General features: G+C 35.7%; 1 protein-coding gene across 7 annotated transcripts in view; it reads left to right on the top strand.

Annotated features, from left to right (window-relative positions):
• The window catches only part of ZNF148 (zinc finger protein 148), a 152,710-nt gene extending 133,582 nt beyond the window's left edge, over nucleotides 1-19,128 (top strand). For 6 of the 7 annotated variants that reach the window (XM_078351895.1, XM_054246020.2, XM_035273959.3 and 3 more), the window contains 2 exons: nucleotides 10,442-10,560; nucleotides 10,832-19,128. In XM_078351895.1, the coding sequence (XP_078208021.1) occupies nucleotides 10,442-10,560; nucleotides 10,832-12,430 (1,718 nt within the window). In that variant the 3' untranslated portion in view covers nucleotides 12,431-19,128. The remainder of the gene's footprint in view (nucleotides 1-10,441; nucleotides 10,561-10,831) is intronic. The other variant, XM_078351897.1, reaches the window with a different exon arrangement.
• The last annotated feature ends 1,587 nt before the right edge of the window (nucleotides 19,129-20,715 follow it).

Raw genomic sequence — 20,715 nt, forward strand, 5'->3', positions numbered from 1 at the left:
AAGTTCCTAAGTTTATTGTGGGATATGAAGTATTTGAGATCCTTAAGTGTTACAGAAGTGGATATATTGTATAGGCAATTTGGGTATGTGGTTCTGGAGCTCAGATTTGAGAGTAATAAAAACTATGGATAGATGGGCTTCCCTTCATGCCAAAGAGAAAACTATAGAATGAGATAAGCAGAAAGCTTCTTTTGAACTAAACCATTTAACATTTGGAAGGAAGAGGGTGAGCTGGAAAGACCGAGAAGGAGCAGTCAGAAAGATTGAAGGAGTATGGATGTTGTAGATGCCAAGGGAAAAGTGAGTTTCAAGAAAAAGGGATCCCTTTTGTTGAATGCTATTGAGAGGACTAGCAAGATTTCTGGGCCAAGTGAGATGCCTCATGCCCCAGCACTTTGGGAGGCCGAGGTGGGTGGTTCACTTGAGGTCAGGAGTTCGAGACCAGCCTAACCAACATGGTGAAACCTTGTCTCTACTAATAATACAAAACTGATTTGGGCCTGCTGGTGCATACCTATAATCCTAGCTACTCAGGAGGATGAGGCAGGAGAATCACTTAAACCCAGGAGGCAGAGGTTGCAATGAGCCGAGATCACACCATTGCACTCCAGCCTGGGAGACAAGAGCAAAACTCCATCTTAAAAAAAAAAGAGATTTCTGAAGAGACTTTGTTGTATTGGTGACCTGAATGTGATTTGCAAGAACCATTTTGACAGGGTGGGTCATTGCAGCAACTAGATAGAATGGTTTAAGAGGGAGAGGAAGGTTTGCAGTTGCCAAAAATCAGATTAATATGTGAAATAATAGTGAGCTAGATTAATACGTATATCTTATGTCTTTATAACTCTGTAATATATAGTTTACCCTAACAGCCATCTATTATGGTAAAAAATTTTTATCCATAAACAGCCAATGGTGTGCAGTGTCAGAATTACCAAGGAGAAACATCACAGTGGGGTAAACAGTCTCACTGGATAACTGTTAGAAGAAAAACTTTAGGACCCTTGGATAGGGGAAAATTACCATTTGTGGGACACCTTGAGATTGTTTTTTCCTTACCATGTTATTGCTTTCATGGATGTAAAATACATATAAAACTTTTTGGTACTTCACAGGTAAGCAGGTAAGCTTTTTGTGTCAATCTTCAGATTACAAGTGCAGTATAGATTTGTCTTCCTTTTCCAATAGAGAGGCTTTAGCCTTCAAGGGTAAAAATGATAAAGGGACTTTCTTCACAAGGGAATTTTTCATTTAAGTGTTTTTATTTTTCTCAGGAAAAATAGGTATCAGTCATTATATTTTTGTTTCAAGAATCAAGTAACAGGCCAGGCATGGTAGTTCGTGTCTGTAATCACAATATTTTGGGAGGCTGAGGTGGGAGGATCACTTGAGGCTAGGAGTTCGAGACCAGCCTGGACAATGTAACAAGACCCTGTCTCTATTTAAAAAAAAAATTTTTTTTTAATTAGCTGGGCATGGTGGTACACCATGCCTGTGGTCCTAACTACTTGGGAGGCTGAAGTGGGGGAGAATCACTTGAGCCCATGAGTTCACATCTCTGGTGGAGCTACTCCACTCCAAACTGGGTAACAGAGTTAAAAAAAAAAAAAAACAAAAAACAAAGAATCTCATAAAAGAATTGGAAACACCAAAGTACACACATCAGGAATAAGATACAGAGTCCATTATCACTACCACTTTTTAATTGAGAATAGTAGGCAAGAAAAATAAGTCAAACTTGGAAAACCCAAGAGGTTCGACTGAAAAATTACTACAAACAAGCAGATTCATTAAAATAGCAGAAAATCATATCGTTTTTATAGACACACACACACACACACACACACACGGAATAGAAGATATAACAGAAGAAAACACTCTTTTCATAATATCAACCAAATGGCAAAATGCATAGGAATGAATTTAAGAAGATGTTAACATAAACATTTCAGATAACTCCTCCCTCTCTCCAGTTCTAGATGAGCTAATTCTGAAATTTATTTGGAAAGTGGTCCAGCAAGACAAACGAGAAGAATGCAGAAAAAGCAATGAGGAAGATTAGCCTTACTGAACAATAGAGATATGATAAAGGCTTATGAATTGAAACATTTTGGTTCTGGCTTATGAACAGTCACACTAGTGGAACAGATTAGCCGGTCTAGGGATAGACCCATGGAACTTAATTAGTGTATGATTATGATAAAGGAGTGGTAAGAAATGTTGATCAAGAAAAGCTGAACTTTTCGATAAATAATGTTGGGGAAACTGGATAGCCATCTGAAAAAAACAAAAGTTTTATACCTCACATTCTGCCTCAAGATGAACTCCAAATATATGAGGATTTTTTTGTTTTGCTTTTGCTTTTGGAGACAGAGTTTCACTCTTGTGCCAGGTTGGAATGCAGTGGGCGATCTCGGCTCACTGCAACCTCCACCCTGCTGGATTCAAGTGATTCTCCTGCCTCAGCCTCCCAAGTAGCTGGGATTACAGGCGTGTGCCACCACATCTGGCTAATTTTTGTATTTTTAGTAGAGACTGGAGATTTTGTCATGTTGGTCAGGCTGGTTTCAAACTCCTGACCTCAGGTGATCCACCCTCCTTAGTCTCCCAAAGTGCTGGTATTACAGGTGTGAGCCACTGCACCCAGCCATATGAGAGATTTAATATAAAAAATGAAACTTACAGTTTAAACTTACATGTCTGAAAATAAGAGCAGATTGGAGTGGAGAAGTCTTTTCTAAAGACTTCTTTTCAAAAGTCTTTTCAAAATCCAATATCCATAAAAGAAAAGATTGTTAAATTTAACTACATATAAAAAGGAAAGCCTCTACAAGCAAACACTCTATCCTTACCATTCAAGGGCAGGAGAAAGGGCAGGAAAAAAAATCCTGAATCTCAGTATAGACAAAAGACCAACCTTATTAATAAAGCTCTTATAAGTCATCAAACAAAAGACCCGCAACTACAATAAAAAAAAAAATTGGTGGAAGATATGAGCAGACAGTTTGCAGAAAATGAAATATAAGATGGCTCCACCTCCTACTGAGGTAATGTTTTTTCACCTATAGGTCACCAGAAAGTTTGATGACATAGTGGGTTACAGGGAAACAGTAAGTCATCCATGGCTGGTGTAGGAGTATAGATTCATAGCGTCTTCTATGGAGACCAGTTTGGCAATACATTTCAGAATCATAGATACATGTTTTATTTGTCCAGAAATTCTGTTTCTGGGTGTTTATTCCACAAATATACCTGTACATATCTGAATTAATATATTTACAAGGTTATCCATTTCAAAGTCATAATAGCAAATGTTTGGAAATAATAGGGGATTGGTTAAATAAATTGCAGGATGCCTTTCCATCAGTGAAAAATAAATAACACGAGCTGTCAGAAAGAATGAGCTAATTCTCTTTCTACTGCTAAGATCTCTAAGATACTTTGTTAATAGAAGGGAAAAAAAGACAAGAACAGTGAATTAAATATGCTATCTTTATAAAAGAATGAGGCAAAAGTAGAAAAGAGACTGTGTATTCATTTTTACTTATTTTGTGTTGAGAAACCTGGCCAGGTGCATGCCTGTAATCCCAGCTACTCAGGAGATGAGAATATCACTTGAGCCCCAGAATTCAAGACCAGCCTAGGCAATCTAGCGAGAACTTGTCTTTAAAAAAGAAAGAAACTCTGGAAAGAAACTGGCACAAACATATGTAGTTACATATGTGGGGGCAAAGATAGGAAAATATTTTCCTGTATACTTTTTTTAAGTGTTTTGAAATACTTTGTAAATACATTTTCCTAATCCATAAATAAACAGGGATCCTTAAGTGGCAAAACTTAAATTTTGAAAGTTTTTCTAGAATAGCTAGTTTTAAAAGGAAGGAATGGAGACGAGTATAAAAATGGGAGGGAGGAAAAAGAATATGAAGAAAGATGGTACAGTAAAAAAGGAAGGCAATGTGTACTAACGGAGAACAAAAGACAGGAATAAAAATGAGAACCAATAAAAAAATAATAAATGACCATGGAAGTGAATTTGTGTCTGCATTAATCTTTGGCTGAGTTAGCCATCATAATTGTTCTATTTAGTTGGAAGGAGGATTGTTTTTAGCAACAAAAGAACATTTGTACAAATCACTTTTAAGGCATTAATGTTGCTGGTTTTGTTTTGGTTGTTGTGGTTTTTTTGTTTTTTTGTTTTTACAGACAGGACCTTGCTTTTGTCACCCAGGGTGGAATGCAGTGGCACAATCACAGCTCACTGCAGCCTCAACCTCCCAGGCTCAAGTGATCCTGCTGCCTTCACCTCTGAGTAGCTGGGTGCCACCACACCCTGCTAATTAAAAAATTATTTTTTGTAGAAACGGGGTCTACTATGTCACTCAGGCTGGTCTTGACCTCCTAGACTCAAGTGATCCTTCCGCCTAACCCTCTCCAAGTGCTGGGATCAGTGGTGTGAGGCACCATACCTGGTTGACTTTTTTGTGAAAGGAAATGTTGTAGTGATGCTTTTAGTTAAATAAACTGTTAATCTTGGATCATCTGTTAGAACGTAGCAAGTGATTAAAACATGGGTTTTCTCCAGTTTATGTTTGTATGTATGTATGTATGTATTCAGAGACAGTGGGTCAAGGGTGTTTTGCCATTTGGCCAGGCTGGTCTCGAACTCTTCGCTTCAAGTTCTGCCTGCCTCATCCTCCCAAAGTGCAGGGATTACAGATGTGAGGCACTGCACCCAGCTTTCTCCATTTTATTTTTAATTAATTTTGAGTTTCTTGAGGGAAAAAAATTTCTCAGTCACTTTGCATACTATCAATTGTGTCATCATGCATATTTAAAAATATCTTTATTGAGATATAATTCACAATATCATTGTGAAGGCTATTGTGATAGCATACATCACCCATTTAAAGTGTATAATTAAGTAGTTGTTAGTATGTTCACAGAGTTTTACAGCTATCACCACTACTTGGTTTTTAGAATATTTTTATCACCCCCAGAAGAAAACTCATACCTGTTAGTAGTCACTCCTCATCCCTTCCAGCCCTGGGTAACCATTAATCACTTTTTGTCACTGTGGATTTGCCTATTTGGGGACATGTTTGTAGCTTGTACTTTATTTATTTTTATAGTTGAGTAATATTCCATGTATGGATATGTCACATTTTCATTCATTTATTGGTTGAGGGACATTTGGGCTGTTTCCTCTTTTGGCTATTGTGAATAATGCTGCTATGAATATTTGTGCATGAGTTTTTGTGTGAACTTACATTTTTAGTTCTCTTGGGTATGTGCTTAGGCGTGAAATTCCTGGGTTGTATTAAACATTTTCCTGGTCTGCCAAACTGTTTTCCAAAGCATTTAACACTACTTTACAGTTCTGCCAGCCGTGTATGACGGTTTCAGTTCTCTACATCTATGCTTTTTTTACTATCTTTTAAAAATTATTATTTTAGCTATCCTTGTGGGTGTGAAGTAGTAAAATCAAGTGAAATCATTGTGTTTTTGATTTATATTTCCCTAATGATCATGATGGTGAGCATCTTTTCATGTACTGATTGGTTATTTGTTTATCTTCTTTAGAGAAATGCCCATTCAGATCCATTGCCTATTTTTAAATTAGTTGTCTGTGTCCCATTGAAGAGTTAGTTGTAAGAGTTCTCTTTATATTATGGTACACGTTCCATATCTGATACATGATTTGTAAATATTTTATTCCATTCTGTGAATTATATCTTCACTTGTTAAAAACCATACCATGAAGTTTATCATCTTAATAATGTTTATATGTACAATTTAGTGGCATTAAGGATATGTATAATGTTGTGTAACCAAATAGAAACTCTAACTCTCCTTTCTCCTCTTCTCCGGTCCTGATAACTATTGTTCTACTTTCTGACACTCTGAATTTTCCTATTCTAGATACCTCATATAATCAGAATCATTCCACGTTTGTCCTTTTGTATCTGACTTCTTACACTTAGCATGTCTTCAAGATTCACTCATGTTGTGTAGTATGTATTATAATTTCATTTTTCTAGGTGAATAATACTTCCTTCTTTGTGTATGTCACATATTTCTATCCATCTGTTGATGGACACTTAGGTTACTTCTGCCTTTTGTCTATTTTGAATAATTCTGTGTTCAGTGTTGGCATACAAGCATCTGTTTGAGTCCATGTTTTCAATTCTTTTAGATATGTACCTAGGAATGGAATCGCTGGGTCATGTGATAATTGTGTTAAACTTTTTGAGGAAGCGTCAACCTCTTCCTCAGTCCCAGCAGCAGATATATTTCCTAAATATCTTTAATTTTTTCTATCTTTCTTTAGACAGAGTTTCACTCTGTTGCCCAGGCTAGTGTGCAGTGGTGTGATCTCAGCTCACTGCAGTCTCTGCCTCCTGGGTTCAAGAGATTCTCCTGCCTCAGCCTCTTGAGTAGCTGGGATTACAGGAGTGCACCACCATGCCTGGCTAATTTTTGTATTTTTAGTAGAGATGGGATTTCACCATGTTGGCCAGACTGGTGTTGAACTCCTGACCTCAAGTGATTCACCCACCTTGGCCTCCCAAAGTGTTGGGATTACAGGCGTGAGCCACAGTGCCTGGCCTGTCTTTTCATTTTTTTAAATTAGTGTCCTTTGAAGCATGAAAGTTTTTAATTTCGATCAAGTCCAATTTATTTATTTTTTGTTTGGTTGCTTGTGCTTTTGGTTTTATCTAGGAAACCATTGCCTAACCAAGTTTGCAAAGATTTATTCCTCTATTCTAATATTTTTATAGTTTTAGTTCTCCCTTTTAGGCCTCTGATCATTTTCAGTTAAATTTTGTTTCTGATGTGAGAGGTGTGGGAGTTTGGGGAGTCTAATATCATTCATTTGTATGTGGGTATCATATTTGTTGAAAAGACTATTCTTTCCCAGTTGCTTTGGCACCTTTTTAGACAATCAGTCGACCATAAATGTAAGGATTTACTTTTGTACTCTGAATTTTATTCCTTGATATGTTGTCCTTAAGCTATTATCACATTATCTTGGTTATTGTGGCTTTGTAGTAAATTTTGAAATCTGGAAATATAAGTCCTCCTCCTTGGTTCTTTTTGAAGATAGTTTTGGCTCTTTTAGATGCAAATTTTAAGATTAGGTTGTTAATTTCTGCTTTGAATCTGTAGATCAGCTTGAGGAATTTTGCCATCTTAAAATATTAAGTCGTCCAGTCCACAAATATGCAGAATGAATTGAATTTTTCTCTTTCATTCTTTCTCACTTTTGATAAATAACTAACTTTTTATTGAGCTCTATCATCTGCATTCTTTTTTTAATGAAATTTTCTTGAGATGGGGTCTCACTTTGTCACCCAGGCTGGAGTGCAGTGGCTCGAACTTGACTCTCTGCAGCCTTCACCTCCCAGCCTTAAACGATCCTTCCACCTCAGCCTCCCAAGTAGCTGGAACCACAAGCACACACCACCACACCTGGCTAAATTTTGTATTTTTAGTAGAAATGGGGTTTCCCCATGTTGCCCAGGCTGGTCTTGAATTCCTGAGCTCAAGCCATCCACCCACCACAGCCTCCCAAAGTGCTGGGATTACAGGCATGAACCACTGCACCCAGCTTTACCCACTCTATTTCAAAATTTGCACATATTCTTTCTATCCCTGTATAACAACATTACCTGTAATCTCCTTTCCTTCCCTTCTTCGTTTCTCTGGATTTTGTTCGATTGTGCACCATTTCAATGGTATTTAGTATTGATAATCAATTTCTCTTCTTCGCTGGTTCCTCTGCCTTCAGTCCATTCAGTCTCCCTGTTCTAAACAGTACTTATTCTAGAATGGATTGCCTCTTAACTATTATTTCCCATCTCCATCTTCTCATTTCTTTCATTTCCAAACTTTCTTAATAAGTGATTTTCTCTCCCAGCTTTTATTGCTTTATTAATTAATGCATTCATTAACCCCTTGACCAAGTGCCTTAACTTTTCTGGCCTTCAGTATTTCCTTCCTGTAAATGAGTGAATTGGTCTGGATTTGTTGGAGTAAGCTGTCTTTGTAGTCTCTGGTCTTTGGAACCCTTACTTGGACCCGGTTTATAAAAGTGAGCTGTTCTGTACTAATTTTTGCTGGTAAGCTTTGACCTTTTGCCACATCAGCAGCTGTCATGTGGGCCTCTGGAACTTTCAAGAGCTCAGTTCAAAAGCCACTGGAAACCCTTCAGCCCTAAAATTTGGTAACTCTATGGTAATTAATGAAGTTTCATTCCTGAAAGTTTTAAACAATTTACTTGTTGCCAAATTCTCTTCTTAGACATCATTTCTCCTGCACATCTTATAGTATCTAGACACTGAGAGTACTGGTATTTCCCTTTCTCCCCACATATTTTCCCCCTTGGTTTTAATCTCTCTGCTACTCAGTTTAAATTTCAACACTTCCAAGAAACCATTCCAAATCATACTAGCTCATAGTAACATTTTCCCCTTAATAATCCACTGTAATGGTCACTATTTCTGCCATTTACTTGGCACTTAAAATTTTCTCAAGGGGCCGGGCTCAGTGGCTCATGCCTGTAACCCCGACACTCTGGGAGGCTAAGGCAGGAAGATTGCTTGAGCCTGGGGTGTGAGACAGGCCTTGGGCAACATAGTGAGACCCATCTGTATAAGAAAAAAAAATTTTTTTTAATTGCATAAGGTACTTTGAACTACATAAATATAATTTAGGCCTGGATTCTGACCTAAAGAAATATAATCTAATAGAAGAATAGAGATATATGAAAAAATTAAATAATTGTATTTATTTCAACTCAGTAATTTGAAATTTTAAAAAAGTTCAACTCAATGGTTATTAAGTTAAAAGTAATGAGTGCCATAGGAGAGGTACAGATAGAATTCTGTGGAAACATAAAGATACCTTTCACCTGGGAGAATAGAACAGAGTATCCCAATGGAGATGGGTTGGGTCTCAAAGAGAATGCAGTATCCAAACACCTGAAGATGGGCATTTCTGATCAAAGGAGCAGCATAAATCATGGCAAAAGTAGGAAAGCATAAGATAGTAGGTATTTTGGTTTGTCTGAATGGGTTATGAAGAGAAAGAATGAAATGTAAAGATGTGAAAGTAAATCAGAATAGACATAGTATTGTCTTTAAAATGTGTCTGTCTTGTTTTCCCAATTATGTTATGAAATCTGAAGACAAGTAGTATGACTTATACTTTTAACCCCCTACAACAAGAGCTATGGGTAGAGTAGTAATATTTGGTAAAAATTGTGTTAAATGTATAAAAGGTAGAAACAGTAGTTTCCCCAACAAGTGTTATTCTGGATAGCTTCTCGTCATGCCCTTCTGTTTACTCAGACTTTGGCTTTATCAATAAAAACTATTTTAGAGCTTCCCAGTAGTGGCTCTTTACAGCTTAGAAATGATTGTGGGGGCCAGTGGCACAATGAATAAAGCACCTGACTATGGATCAGAAGATTCTAGAAGTCATTAGGGGATTTTGTTAAATGGGGGTGAGGGCGGTTGTATGTCTAATTAACAATACTCAGTTTAATTTATTCCCTAAATGGCATGGGAAGTGCTGGCTTGAGTTGAGGAAAATAATAAATATAAACAAACTTAAGACTCTAAGTTCTTTTTGTATTTTATTAAATTAGATTTTTAAAAATATTTTCAGGATTCAGATTTTATTTAACCACAAATGTTTTTAAAAAAGAAATTGAGGTCGGGCGCGGTGGCTCACGCCTGTAATCCCAGCACTTTGGGAGGCCGAGGCGGGTGGATCACGAGGTCAAGAGATTGAGACCATCCTGATCAACATGGTGAAACCCCATCCCTACTAAAAATACAAAAAATTAGCTGGGCATGGTGGCGCGTGCCTATAATCCCATCTACTCAGGAGGCTGAGGCAGGAGAATTGCCTGAACCCAGGAGGTGGAGGTTGTGGTGAGTGAGATCACGCTATTGCACTCCAGCCTGGGTAACAAGAGCAAAACTCCGTCTCAGGGGAAAAAAAAAAAAAAAAAAAAACAGAAAGAAAGAAATTGAGTTAAAAAGCTGTCCCCAAGAATTGTGTTCTATTGTACATGGGTAACATTTTGTTTTTTACTGTTATAAAACATTTTATATGATTTAACAAAAGATTAGAAACATTAGCTAGTCTGTTCATGTTGCAAGAAATTCCTGGCACTGCTATCCTCCTTGAAAAGAGTATATTACATACACACATAACAAAAAGACAGGAAAATGGACTGTGCCTATATTCATCCATTTCTTTCCAATAACATATGCTAATTTTTTCCATTTTTATAAGGTAAAATATACTTGACAAACGAAATTGGAAGTTATAACTTTCAAAAGTCATTTATTTTAAAGATTCTTATGGCAAAGCAATTTATTATTTTGCAATATTTGTGTTTTTTTAAACTCTCTATATTATGTGCTAGGTGAAAAACCATTTCGCTGTGATGAATGTGGTATGAGATTCATACAAAAATATCATATGGAAAGGCATAAGAGAACTCATAGTGGAGAAAAACCTTACCAGTGTGAATACTGTTTACAGGTAAGAGAGATGGCTTGAAATTTTTCTATTGTAATTAAATTATACAATAATTATAAATTAAATTAGAAAATATTCCTACTTAGAACTATTTGAGGGCCCTTCTCTTACTGATTAGATTTATAATAGAAAATTGGATCAGTGAATTTGTTTGGAATTATGTCTGTTACTGCACTAATATGTATTTATATTAATTGTTTTGTTTCTCTTTTTCTTTTCTTGGTTGACCAAAAACACAAATAAACAACCCACTACCATCTTCTGAATTCAATAGTATTTTTCCAGAACAGATCGTGTATTGAAACATAAACGTATGTGCCATGAAAATCATGACAAAAAACTAAATAGGTGTGCCATCAAAGGTGGCCTTCTGACATCTGAGGAAGATTCTGGCTTTTCTACATCACCAAAAGACAACTCACTGCCAAAAAAGAAAAGGCAGAAAACGGAGAAAAAATCATCTGGAATGGACAAAGAAAGTGCTTTGGACAAATCTGACCTGAAAAAAGACAAAAATGATTACTTGCCTCTTTATTCTTCAAGTACTAAAGTAAAAGATGAGTATATGGTTGCAGAATATGCTGTTGAAATGCCACATTCTTCAGTTGGGGGGTCACATTTAGAAGATGCCTCAGGAGAAATACACCCACCTAAGTTAGTTCTCAAAAAAATTAATAGTAAGAGAAGTCTGAAACAGCCACTGGAGCAAAATCCAACAATTTCACCATTATCTACATATGAAGAGAGCAAAGTTTCAAAGTATGCTTTTGAACTTGTGGATAAACAAACTTTACTGGACTCAGAAGGCAATGCTGACATTGATCAGGTTGACACTTTGCAGGAGGGGCCCAGTAAACCTGTGCATAGTAGTACTAATTATGACGATGCCATGCAGTTTTTGAAGAAGAAGCGGTATCTTCAAGCAGCAAGTAACAACAGCAGGGAATATGCACTGAATGTGGGTACCATAGCTTCTCAGCCTTCTGTAACACAAGCAGCTGTGGCAAGTGTCATTGATGAAAGTACCACAGCATCCATATTAGAGTCACAGGCACTGAATGTGGAGATTAAGAGTAATCATGACAAAAATGTTATTCCAGATGAGGTACTGCAGACTCTGCTGGATCATTATTCTCACAAAGCTAATGGACAGCATGAGATATCATTCAGTGTTGCAGATACTGAAGTGACTTCTAGCATATCAATAAATTCTTCAGAAGTACCAGAGGTCACCCAGTCAGAGAATGTTGGATCAAGCTCCCAAGCATCCTCATCAGATAAAGCCAACATGTTGCAGGAATACTCCAAGTTTCTGCAGCAGGCTTTGGACAGAACTAGCCAAAATGATGCCTATTTGAATAGCCCGAGCCTTAACTTTGTGACTGATAACCAGACCCTCCCAAATCAGCCAGCATTCTCTTCCATAGACAAGCAGGTCTATGCCACCATGCCCATCAATAGCTTTCGTTCAGGAATGAATTCTCCACTAAGAACAACTCCAGATAAGTCTCACTTTGGACTAATAGTTGGTGATTCACAGCACTCATTTCCCTTTTCAGGTGATGAGACAAACCATGCTTCTGCCACATCAACACAGGACTTTTTGGATCAAGTGACTTCTCAGAAGAAAGCTGAGGCCCAGCCTGTCCACCAAGCTTACCAAATGAGCTCCTTTGAACAGCCTTTCCGTGCTCCCTATCATGGATCAAGAGCTGGAATAGCTACTCAATTTAGCACTGCCAATGGACAGGTGAACCTTCGGGGACCAGGGACAAGTGCTGAATTTTCAGAATTTCCCTTGGTGAATGTAAATGATAATAGAGCTGGGATGACATCTTCACCTGATGCCACAACTGGCCAGACTTTTGGCTAAAAAAAAAAAAAAAAAAAAGTGTAAATAATACTGGCACTTTAGAACAGATTAATCAAGAGTGGGGTTACTCTGTGTAAATGGAGTGCTGTACAGATTTAAGAGCAATTCGTAATAACAAGTTAAGCTGATATGAATAGCAAGATAATCCGATAACTGCATTTCGTTTGGTTAGTCAGCATTCTTTGAACTGCCTTACATGTTGTCACCTTTATAGAAGCAATGCATTACTTGTTTTAGATCAGAAACTTGCTATTCCACCCACACCAAGTTAAAAAGAAAAAAAAAAAGACGTTCGCACAATTGTTTCCTAACTGATAACGTTGTACATTCTTAGGAGATTAGTAATTGTGTGAAATTTACTCATACTGTTTCTAAGTTTTTCAGCATAGTCATTGCACTTCAGCAGGGAATCTGAGTATACTTTACAGAGTGAACTTAAAAGTTTAATGTCAAGAGATTATGGCTTAAATAAATTAGTATGTCTGAAAGGGGGAAAAACGAAACCAAGAAACCATCTTTTAAAAAGAACGATATGCCATATACCCTTGATTTTCATTTTGCATTATATTGACGTGTTTTTTTTTTTGAAGAAAGAAAAAGTAATAAAAATCTGATAGTCTAAGACTCCACTATTTAAAAGCCTAATTACTTAAAAAATATGCATACTTTCAAAACTTTTACCAAAACACACAACTGTTGAAGCATTCACTTCTCTATGGAAGTATGCATATTGGTGTCAGTTTCTTTGTACAGTTGTACCTAGATATTTTTTATGATTTTTCATGTGCAGGTATCAAGGTTTTGAAGTTTTAGTAAAAAAAAAGAATTCTGTAGATTACATTCCCAAGAACATAATGCTTACACAAAATGTATATTCCACGTTTTAAAGCATAATTGTATTTTACTTTACATATACACTTCAGTTAACATAGAGCACTTAGAATCTATTTGGTATTTTTGATTTCTCAAAGTAAAAATTTAGATTTTTAGGTTTGATATGGTTGTGTCATAATCATCTCATAATTGACAATTTTAACTTTTGGCAATAAAAGGAAATTGGGATATCTTTGGAACTGTAAAACCTGGTTTAATCCTTCTCTTTCTAGACTCTTGATAGATTGGATAATTAAACAGTATCCAGAGAAACTAAAGAAATGGGCATTTTAATTGCTTATTTTATCTGAGTTACTTTTTAATGAACACTGCTCATTACTTTACAAACCAAAAGTGTTTACTAATTCCAGTAACTACCGTTTCTTTTTCAGCTAGATGAGTGATCGGAAAATTTTTGTTGCATTTCAAATTCTAAATAAACTACAGACTTTATCCTTATACCATGAATGTTTTTTTTTGATACTCTGTCTTAAAATAATACAGCATGGTACAATAAATAGTGCTTTTATACACACACACACACACACACTTTTCTGAAGAATGATGGTTACAGTTACACATTGGGCAGTTTTGATTTTTGGAAATTATATTAGTTACTGACTATTCCAAGTTTTTTATTTTTGCATTTTAAATTTCTGCCATCTTTGTCACAATGCACCTACTGTTATAGCACCAGTGAAAATCTAAAGTTAATACCCTTGGAAAATGAAGCTGTTGTTAATTTCCATTTTGACTTATATTGGCCCTATAGATCTGCAGTCTTTGTTTCAATATAGAATGTTACCCATTTAAATTATTTTTTCTTTTATTTGTTATCCCAAGACGATTATCATAAGGAAAGGGAAGAAATAACTATCCACCCTTAACATCCTTCATTTATTTTGAATATATCAGTGTTTTATGATAAGGAATATAAATTATATTTAATGTGGTTTTCTCTATAGTTTGGTTATTAAGTTTTGCTTGAAGTACTAGTTTTCCCATTTGACAGCTTTCTTTGCTGCCAAAGTTTTCAAGAATTTTAGAGTTCTTTGAAGTAAATAAGTTCTGCCATTATTGACTCAAGATTGGTGTGTGTTGTGTTGTGTATTACATAATTACACAAAGGCTTCATTCAGGTGAGATGTTAAAAATGGAACTGTGCTCGCCCTAGATAGGCATTGGTATTTTTCTCATAGTACTTTTGATGAGAGTAGTCATTTATTTCCTGAGTTGTGTTTTGGAGCCTGATCAAAAATTTTGTACTATTGAGAACTTGATATAATTTTGATACAATATAGAGGTTTATTCAGTTGTTATAACATCACCAGCACAGTATTTAGAATGTGACTCTATTGCTGAGCATTTAGGGTAAGCTAAGGAAGGAAGGCCTTTGAAAATGGTAGTTATGCCAGCAGACTTTCAGGTGTTGCATTCCTATTTTCAACATATTTCTTTAAATCTACATAATGGCAGACTTTTCTACCAGGTTATAAGCATTTTTCAGATAACTGATACTCAGCCAGCATAACTTACTGACTTACCATTTATGTATAGTCATCACTCTCTTACTGTGAAATTCCAAATGCCTACCAGAGTTACTTGTTCTATCATCATATGATAAACATCTCAACAGTTTTGGGTTTCCCCACTTTGGTTCAGAAGGTTATTTAATTTCTATCTGGGCATTAATGGAGAAAATAAGTAGCCTTGTGTGCTGCTTTAGATTGAAACATGGAGGATACGAGATATTCTTTTGCAATTCATGTTTCTCATTTCTCAAAATGAGCACATTGTTCTACAAAAACATGCTGGTACACCCTTAAACTTTTGATCAATCTGAGCGAGGTGTGCTTTTTCTCTTGGGACGTACTCTCTCACGTTTGAAGATTGGAAACATCACGTTAGATGAGGTAATATCTCTTGAACATCTTCTAAAGGGTTTTTTTTTTAAAACCTTATTGCACACATGTTTCATTTGTTTTGAATATTTAAGTGGATCTTAAATGTTGTGGGTCTACATGCAAATGTGGTACTTGATAAGGTAGGAATCCATCTTCTTAACTCTGGCTGAGGGTGCCAGCCATCGGTCGGGTCATTTTTATCTCAAGAGGCAGAAGGCAGTTATGTCAAGAATTGTGCTCAGGGCAGGATTTCGTTTCCACAGAGGAGAGACAATTGCAGAGTGCCAGCTAGCTTAGCTCTTTTGCCACTTCTTTCATTTGATTAATTTGGGTTTTTAAAGGGCTGTTTAAAAAAAAAAAAAAAGGCCGGGAAACTTTAAAAGTAGGCATTACTGTAGTACTGCATTTCTTAGACTTAGAACATTTTAAAGTAGAACTCATTTTTTTCACAGTATATTTACTTGAAGAAGCACTATAATAATCAGTGATAAATATTTTGAGTCTGCAATTTAATTTAAAACCTTTTCCGTTTCAAATTGCTTTATTTCAGGAAAATAATTTTCCAGTTGTTTTGCTATGTTCTGCAAATAAAAACCGTGTTTCCTTTTTTCACTTAAACATTGGTAGGAAACAAACTAAAGCAGACAAACATTTCTTGTTATGTTTGTTGCTTTCTTTAATCCAATGGATAAAAAAGTAAAACCCTGTAAACATTATTTTATTTTTTTATGCAATACCATGCTGTAAATATGGTTCATCAAATAAGGATGTACCGATGATTGAATCTTTAATTCTGCACAGTTAGAGTTTATATATAAACGTGTCTTGACAATCAAGGACTTTTATGTGAGTCTTCCTTTATGATGTTTATTAATGTTATGCATTCCATTTGTTTTGAAGTGAGTACCAATGTGCTAATTTGTATTGTCTGAAAGTATGTAATGTTTTTACAGCTTGTTTTTAAGAATCTGTAAATATGTACAAACAAATCACAGTACTGCTTTATGTTAGAAGGCATATGATGTTGTACTGTATGTAAGCAATAATACATAGCAGTGCTAACTTTACAAGTAGCATCAGGAAAGTTCTAAAAACATTTCAGAGTTATTAATTATCCTTATTTCATTTAATAATGATTATCTTTAATCAGTTTTTATAAGCAATTTCCATTGTTCCTCCTATTGGAACATAACACTGTTTACACAGCATAATTGAAGTTGCAGGGGAGACAGGCTAAATCTGACTTCATCTGTACTCACTTTCACTAAGCATTGAATGGCCTTACCACTCTTCTGCAAGATGGAGGAAGACCGCAAAACTTAGTGCCCATCACAGTGAAGGAAGGGATGTGGTTTTTTTTTCCTGCTTCTGTACTGCTACCTAACTTTGTGGTTTGCTTTGGATTTTAATATTTGTTTCTGTTTTAGATTCAAGCCCGTAAGTTTTGAGGTGACTTCAGCTCCATTGTGAAATAGATAGTTCTCTTCATATTTCATAACTACATTTCAATAATTCTAAACTTTCTACGTTGATTTTTAGATACTTATTTTTCAAGCTTGATTTCTCAGCTGATCAGATGAATTTATTCAACTTCAATACAAAGAAAGACAAACCTATTATAGTTTAAAGTGAGTAGATATTACACTGTACAGAACAGCTATTTGAACACACACATCACTGCTTTAGAAATAAAACCGCCAATTTATAAATGTATATGACCTACATTTTATAGGAAAAAATGTTTTTAAATGCTAGTCATTTATATAATGTGCTTTGAAGGATTTGCTAGTCCACTTCTGTCACTTTTTAGTACACTGGTATCTTTTATATGTAATGTATGCTTTTTATTATTGTAGCAAAGCATTTCAGTAGAAAGAATTTTGCAACAATATGGGGAAAATTTTTCATTGTTGGATTTGAATTATACTGGATTTTATCTGTGTAGTCTTGTCTTTATTTTAATGCTGTCCGAAGGGAACTTGGTATCCAAATAAAGCAGGTAACCTCATTTTACTTCAAGGGCATACTGTGTAGTGCTGAATTTAATCTGAAAATCTGATGATTTTTAAAAGAAAAACAAGTTTATAAACATTGTACAGAAGAAATTAAATGTGTGATGGAAATCCTGATGGTGGAGCACGTTGAATTTTCTGATATATAGTGTTATTTTCCTGGGATCCCCTATGCCTTCTTTGTATTTCAACTAATAAAGGAAAAACCCTGTCATTAAAACTAGTAAGATAATAGGATATTCTGATTATACAGTATTACTATTCCTATCCCATTTTCTGACTTTTCCTCAATCACTGTAAATTTTTATTTTCCATTTCCTATTGATAATTAAATATGTACATAATGTAGACACTGTTGTATAGAACTGAATGAATTGGGTTGCTATGCTTGAGTGGGTAGCGAAATGGAAATATTTGATGGATACTGAGAGTTCCTAAAATGCCAGAGCAAATATCTGAGGGAAAGGGGGCATCATGTGTCTTGGGAAGGTTGCAGCAGGTTATTTCTTCACTTCCCTAATATCAATGTGAAGGACTCAACTGCAAACCTGGGATCAGATACAAAGTGGGTCTTTCCTTCCCCTCTTTCCCCAAAAATAGGAGCACTAAATTTTAAAATCTACTCAGGTGAAAATTGCTTTGCAATGAAACTTATCACATTGAAATTTTCACTGTTAGATAAAAAAAAAATTGTGATATTTTTAAATACAAACTTTTACATCAGTAGTTAGCAGCCTGACAGTTGAAACTTGGTAAGTCAATATATTTTAAAATATATTTTGGTCTCCAAATAGAATTGTTTTTAAACAATTGGGAGGATTTTTGTTGTTGTTTCTTTAAATACATTTTTATTGTCATTGTAAAAACAAAATCTTGCTTGACCCTATATTATGCCATGAATGGATTGCTGAGCCTTTATAATACAGTGAAAGCTTGTTTCATGCATAGTCATGGAACATAGAAATGTTCTTTAAACTGACCTATTCATAAGAGGTTTAATGAGTTTCACGGCTTTCAACACTATTGTCATATAGTTATCTTTGCCATTTGGAGTTTATAAAACCATTTTATGTATTGTGATACTAAAGGAAGTTGGTTGTTTTGCTTTACTTTGAATTATTCAACTAATATTTGCAAATTCTGCATCTTAAATGTGGACACTGGCTGTTTGAAAAATAAAAAAAAATACAGAATACAGTTTCATGGATAATTTTGGAGCTAAATTTTTCACAATATTCTGAACCAAATAACATGGTAAATATACAGAAATCATGGTGCACAGATTTAACAGTAAAGAGAAAAGAATGTGTGGAATTAACAGTTACACAAATTGGGTAACAATTATCAGGGCCTTTACTATAGTTTTATGTGGAATGGTGTTTATTAGACAGTTCTAAAATGCAAGAGTCAAATGTTACTGTCATTGAATATTTTAGACTTGAAACGTGTTTATCATAGGGCTAAGAAAATATGTGTGTGTGTGTGTTTTTCTTTACAGATAAGATTTTGTTAACCCACTGTCAGCATACATGGGATTCTTTTCTTTTTTTCTTTCATTAGTGGAGATTTGTTTTCATCCATCTACCACCTTGCCAGTATCCTAGCTTGTGACCAGCAGGATGCATTGTAAGAAAGCTGTCTGCGGGTAGGAGTGCCGTCTGGGTCCATGGAACAAATTTAAACTAAATGGCCCTTGCAATGATAGTTCTGGGACCCTGGCCTTATTAGCATGGTGCTTTAACAAGTTGTACATAATAATACCACCGATAGTCTACTAATGCATTTCCTAGATCCCAGTTTTTCTTGAATGATTAGGGATGGTGGGGAGAGGGGTGGGGAGATATTCAACATGATACTTCTCCAGTCTTCTAAAGGTTATAAGACAAAATAAAATTGAAGTCACTTGAATTAATGCGTTGTCATTGAGTCTTACTTGACAATTTATCATGCACAAAGTGAGCATGAAGATTTTTCTGATTATATGTTTGGATTGAATTTAAAATTTTTTTTCAGAGTGCTGGCTGTTCTCTTTCTTCTCTGGTGAACCTGATAAAATTATATTCATATGATGCATGAAGAACAAATGGAGGTGAAAAGTTTTAAGTGGACTAAAGCTAAAATTTGGGTCTCATAATTTTCGTTCTTTTTTCATTTTCAAATGTAATTAAAAGGAACATTTTGCCCACACATTCACAGAGCTGCATATGCATATGTGTAAGAGCTGGGATGTAAAATGTGATACTGTAAATTAGAATGGCATTTCAAAGTGATTTTCAAGTGACTGGGAAAACTCAAGTTTAGAAATGGACTTGAATTGTTAGAGAACATTGAGCATTTGCATATTTACCTTCTAATACAGATGAACTTTCAAAGTCGTAACCTTAATTTTCCCTATCTTCTCCCACCCTTAATAAAACTCTGGAAATACGATGCTGTGTCAAGAGGGGGGAAGGGAGCCAAAGAAATGCCTCGCCCATGGAACTGTGTTTTTTATCGATTTCAATCTTACTGGGGCTGACTTCTTTGACCCTGCGTTCATTCAGCACCAATCACCTATTTAAAAACAGGCATTGTGCTCCATGCAAATAATAGATGGTTGAGGCCATTAGCATCTCTATTTGACCAAGTGAAAGGTATTTAAAGAGTTATCAACTGCAGGTTGCAGTATTGTACTTCAAATTATTAAAGCAAACAGAGTGTTAAGATGTATTGAGTGCTGTGCTCAGTAATTTACACCTCATCCCTCAAAGTTGTAAGTACATGCATCCCCTGTTTTAGGATAGGATTAGAAAATATAATTCCAGAAGATAGAAAATATATACAGACCAATAAAGTGGAAATAGAGAACATTGTCCAGAATTTCCTCTACCTAAAATAACAAAGTTATGGATAGGATTCAAGCCTGGATTGTGAAACTGAGAAAACAGACTGTTTTGAGGGAACTGACCTACCACAGGACTGAGGTTCGCACACATGAGAGTGAAAATACACCAGATATTCACCTGTACCCCATTGCGGGCTTGGAAATGGGTGGTGAGAGATGCTTTCCTGGAAGTGCAGAAATAACTGAACCAAGGCTAGTCATTCTAGCGCAATCTTCATGGAAAGGTAGTATTTTAAACACCTGGAAGTCATATGCTACTTGTTCAATCCTCCCTGACTATGATTATGGCACTCTTCATGTTAAGTAACTTCCAGCTGTTCCTATATATGATTCTCTCTAAGGAAGAGAAGGCCATTTCCTTCAAGGTGTTGTGGCGTCTGAAACTTACCTTTTAAACTTCCGATATGGTAGTTTCCCCTAAGGGAAAACTATGGGAGTTTCAGCGCCATCACCCTGACACAACTTTTGTCAAGACAATATGAGGGTTAAGACTGATTGCTAAATCATGAAATGGCTGGAAGAGGACACAGCAGAGTAAACACATGCAGAGTAATTTGGGACCTCACGGAAGGTGGCTGAAAGCAGTTTTGTGCATTGTGTGTGTTGGCGGGG

Source organism: Callithrix jacchus, chromosome 15 (genome assembly GCF_049354715.1).
Source record: "Callithrix jacchus isolate 240 chromosome 15, calJac240_pri, whole genome shotgun sequence".
In the NCBI taxonomy this organism is placed as follows: Eukaryota; Metazoa; Chordata; class Mammalia; order Primates; family Cebidae; genus Callithrix; species Callithrix jacchus.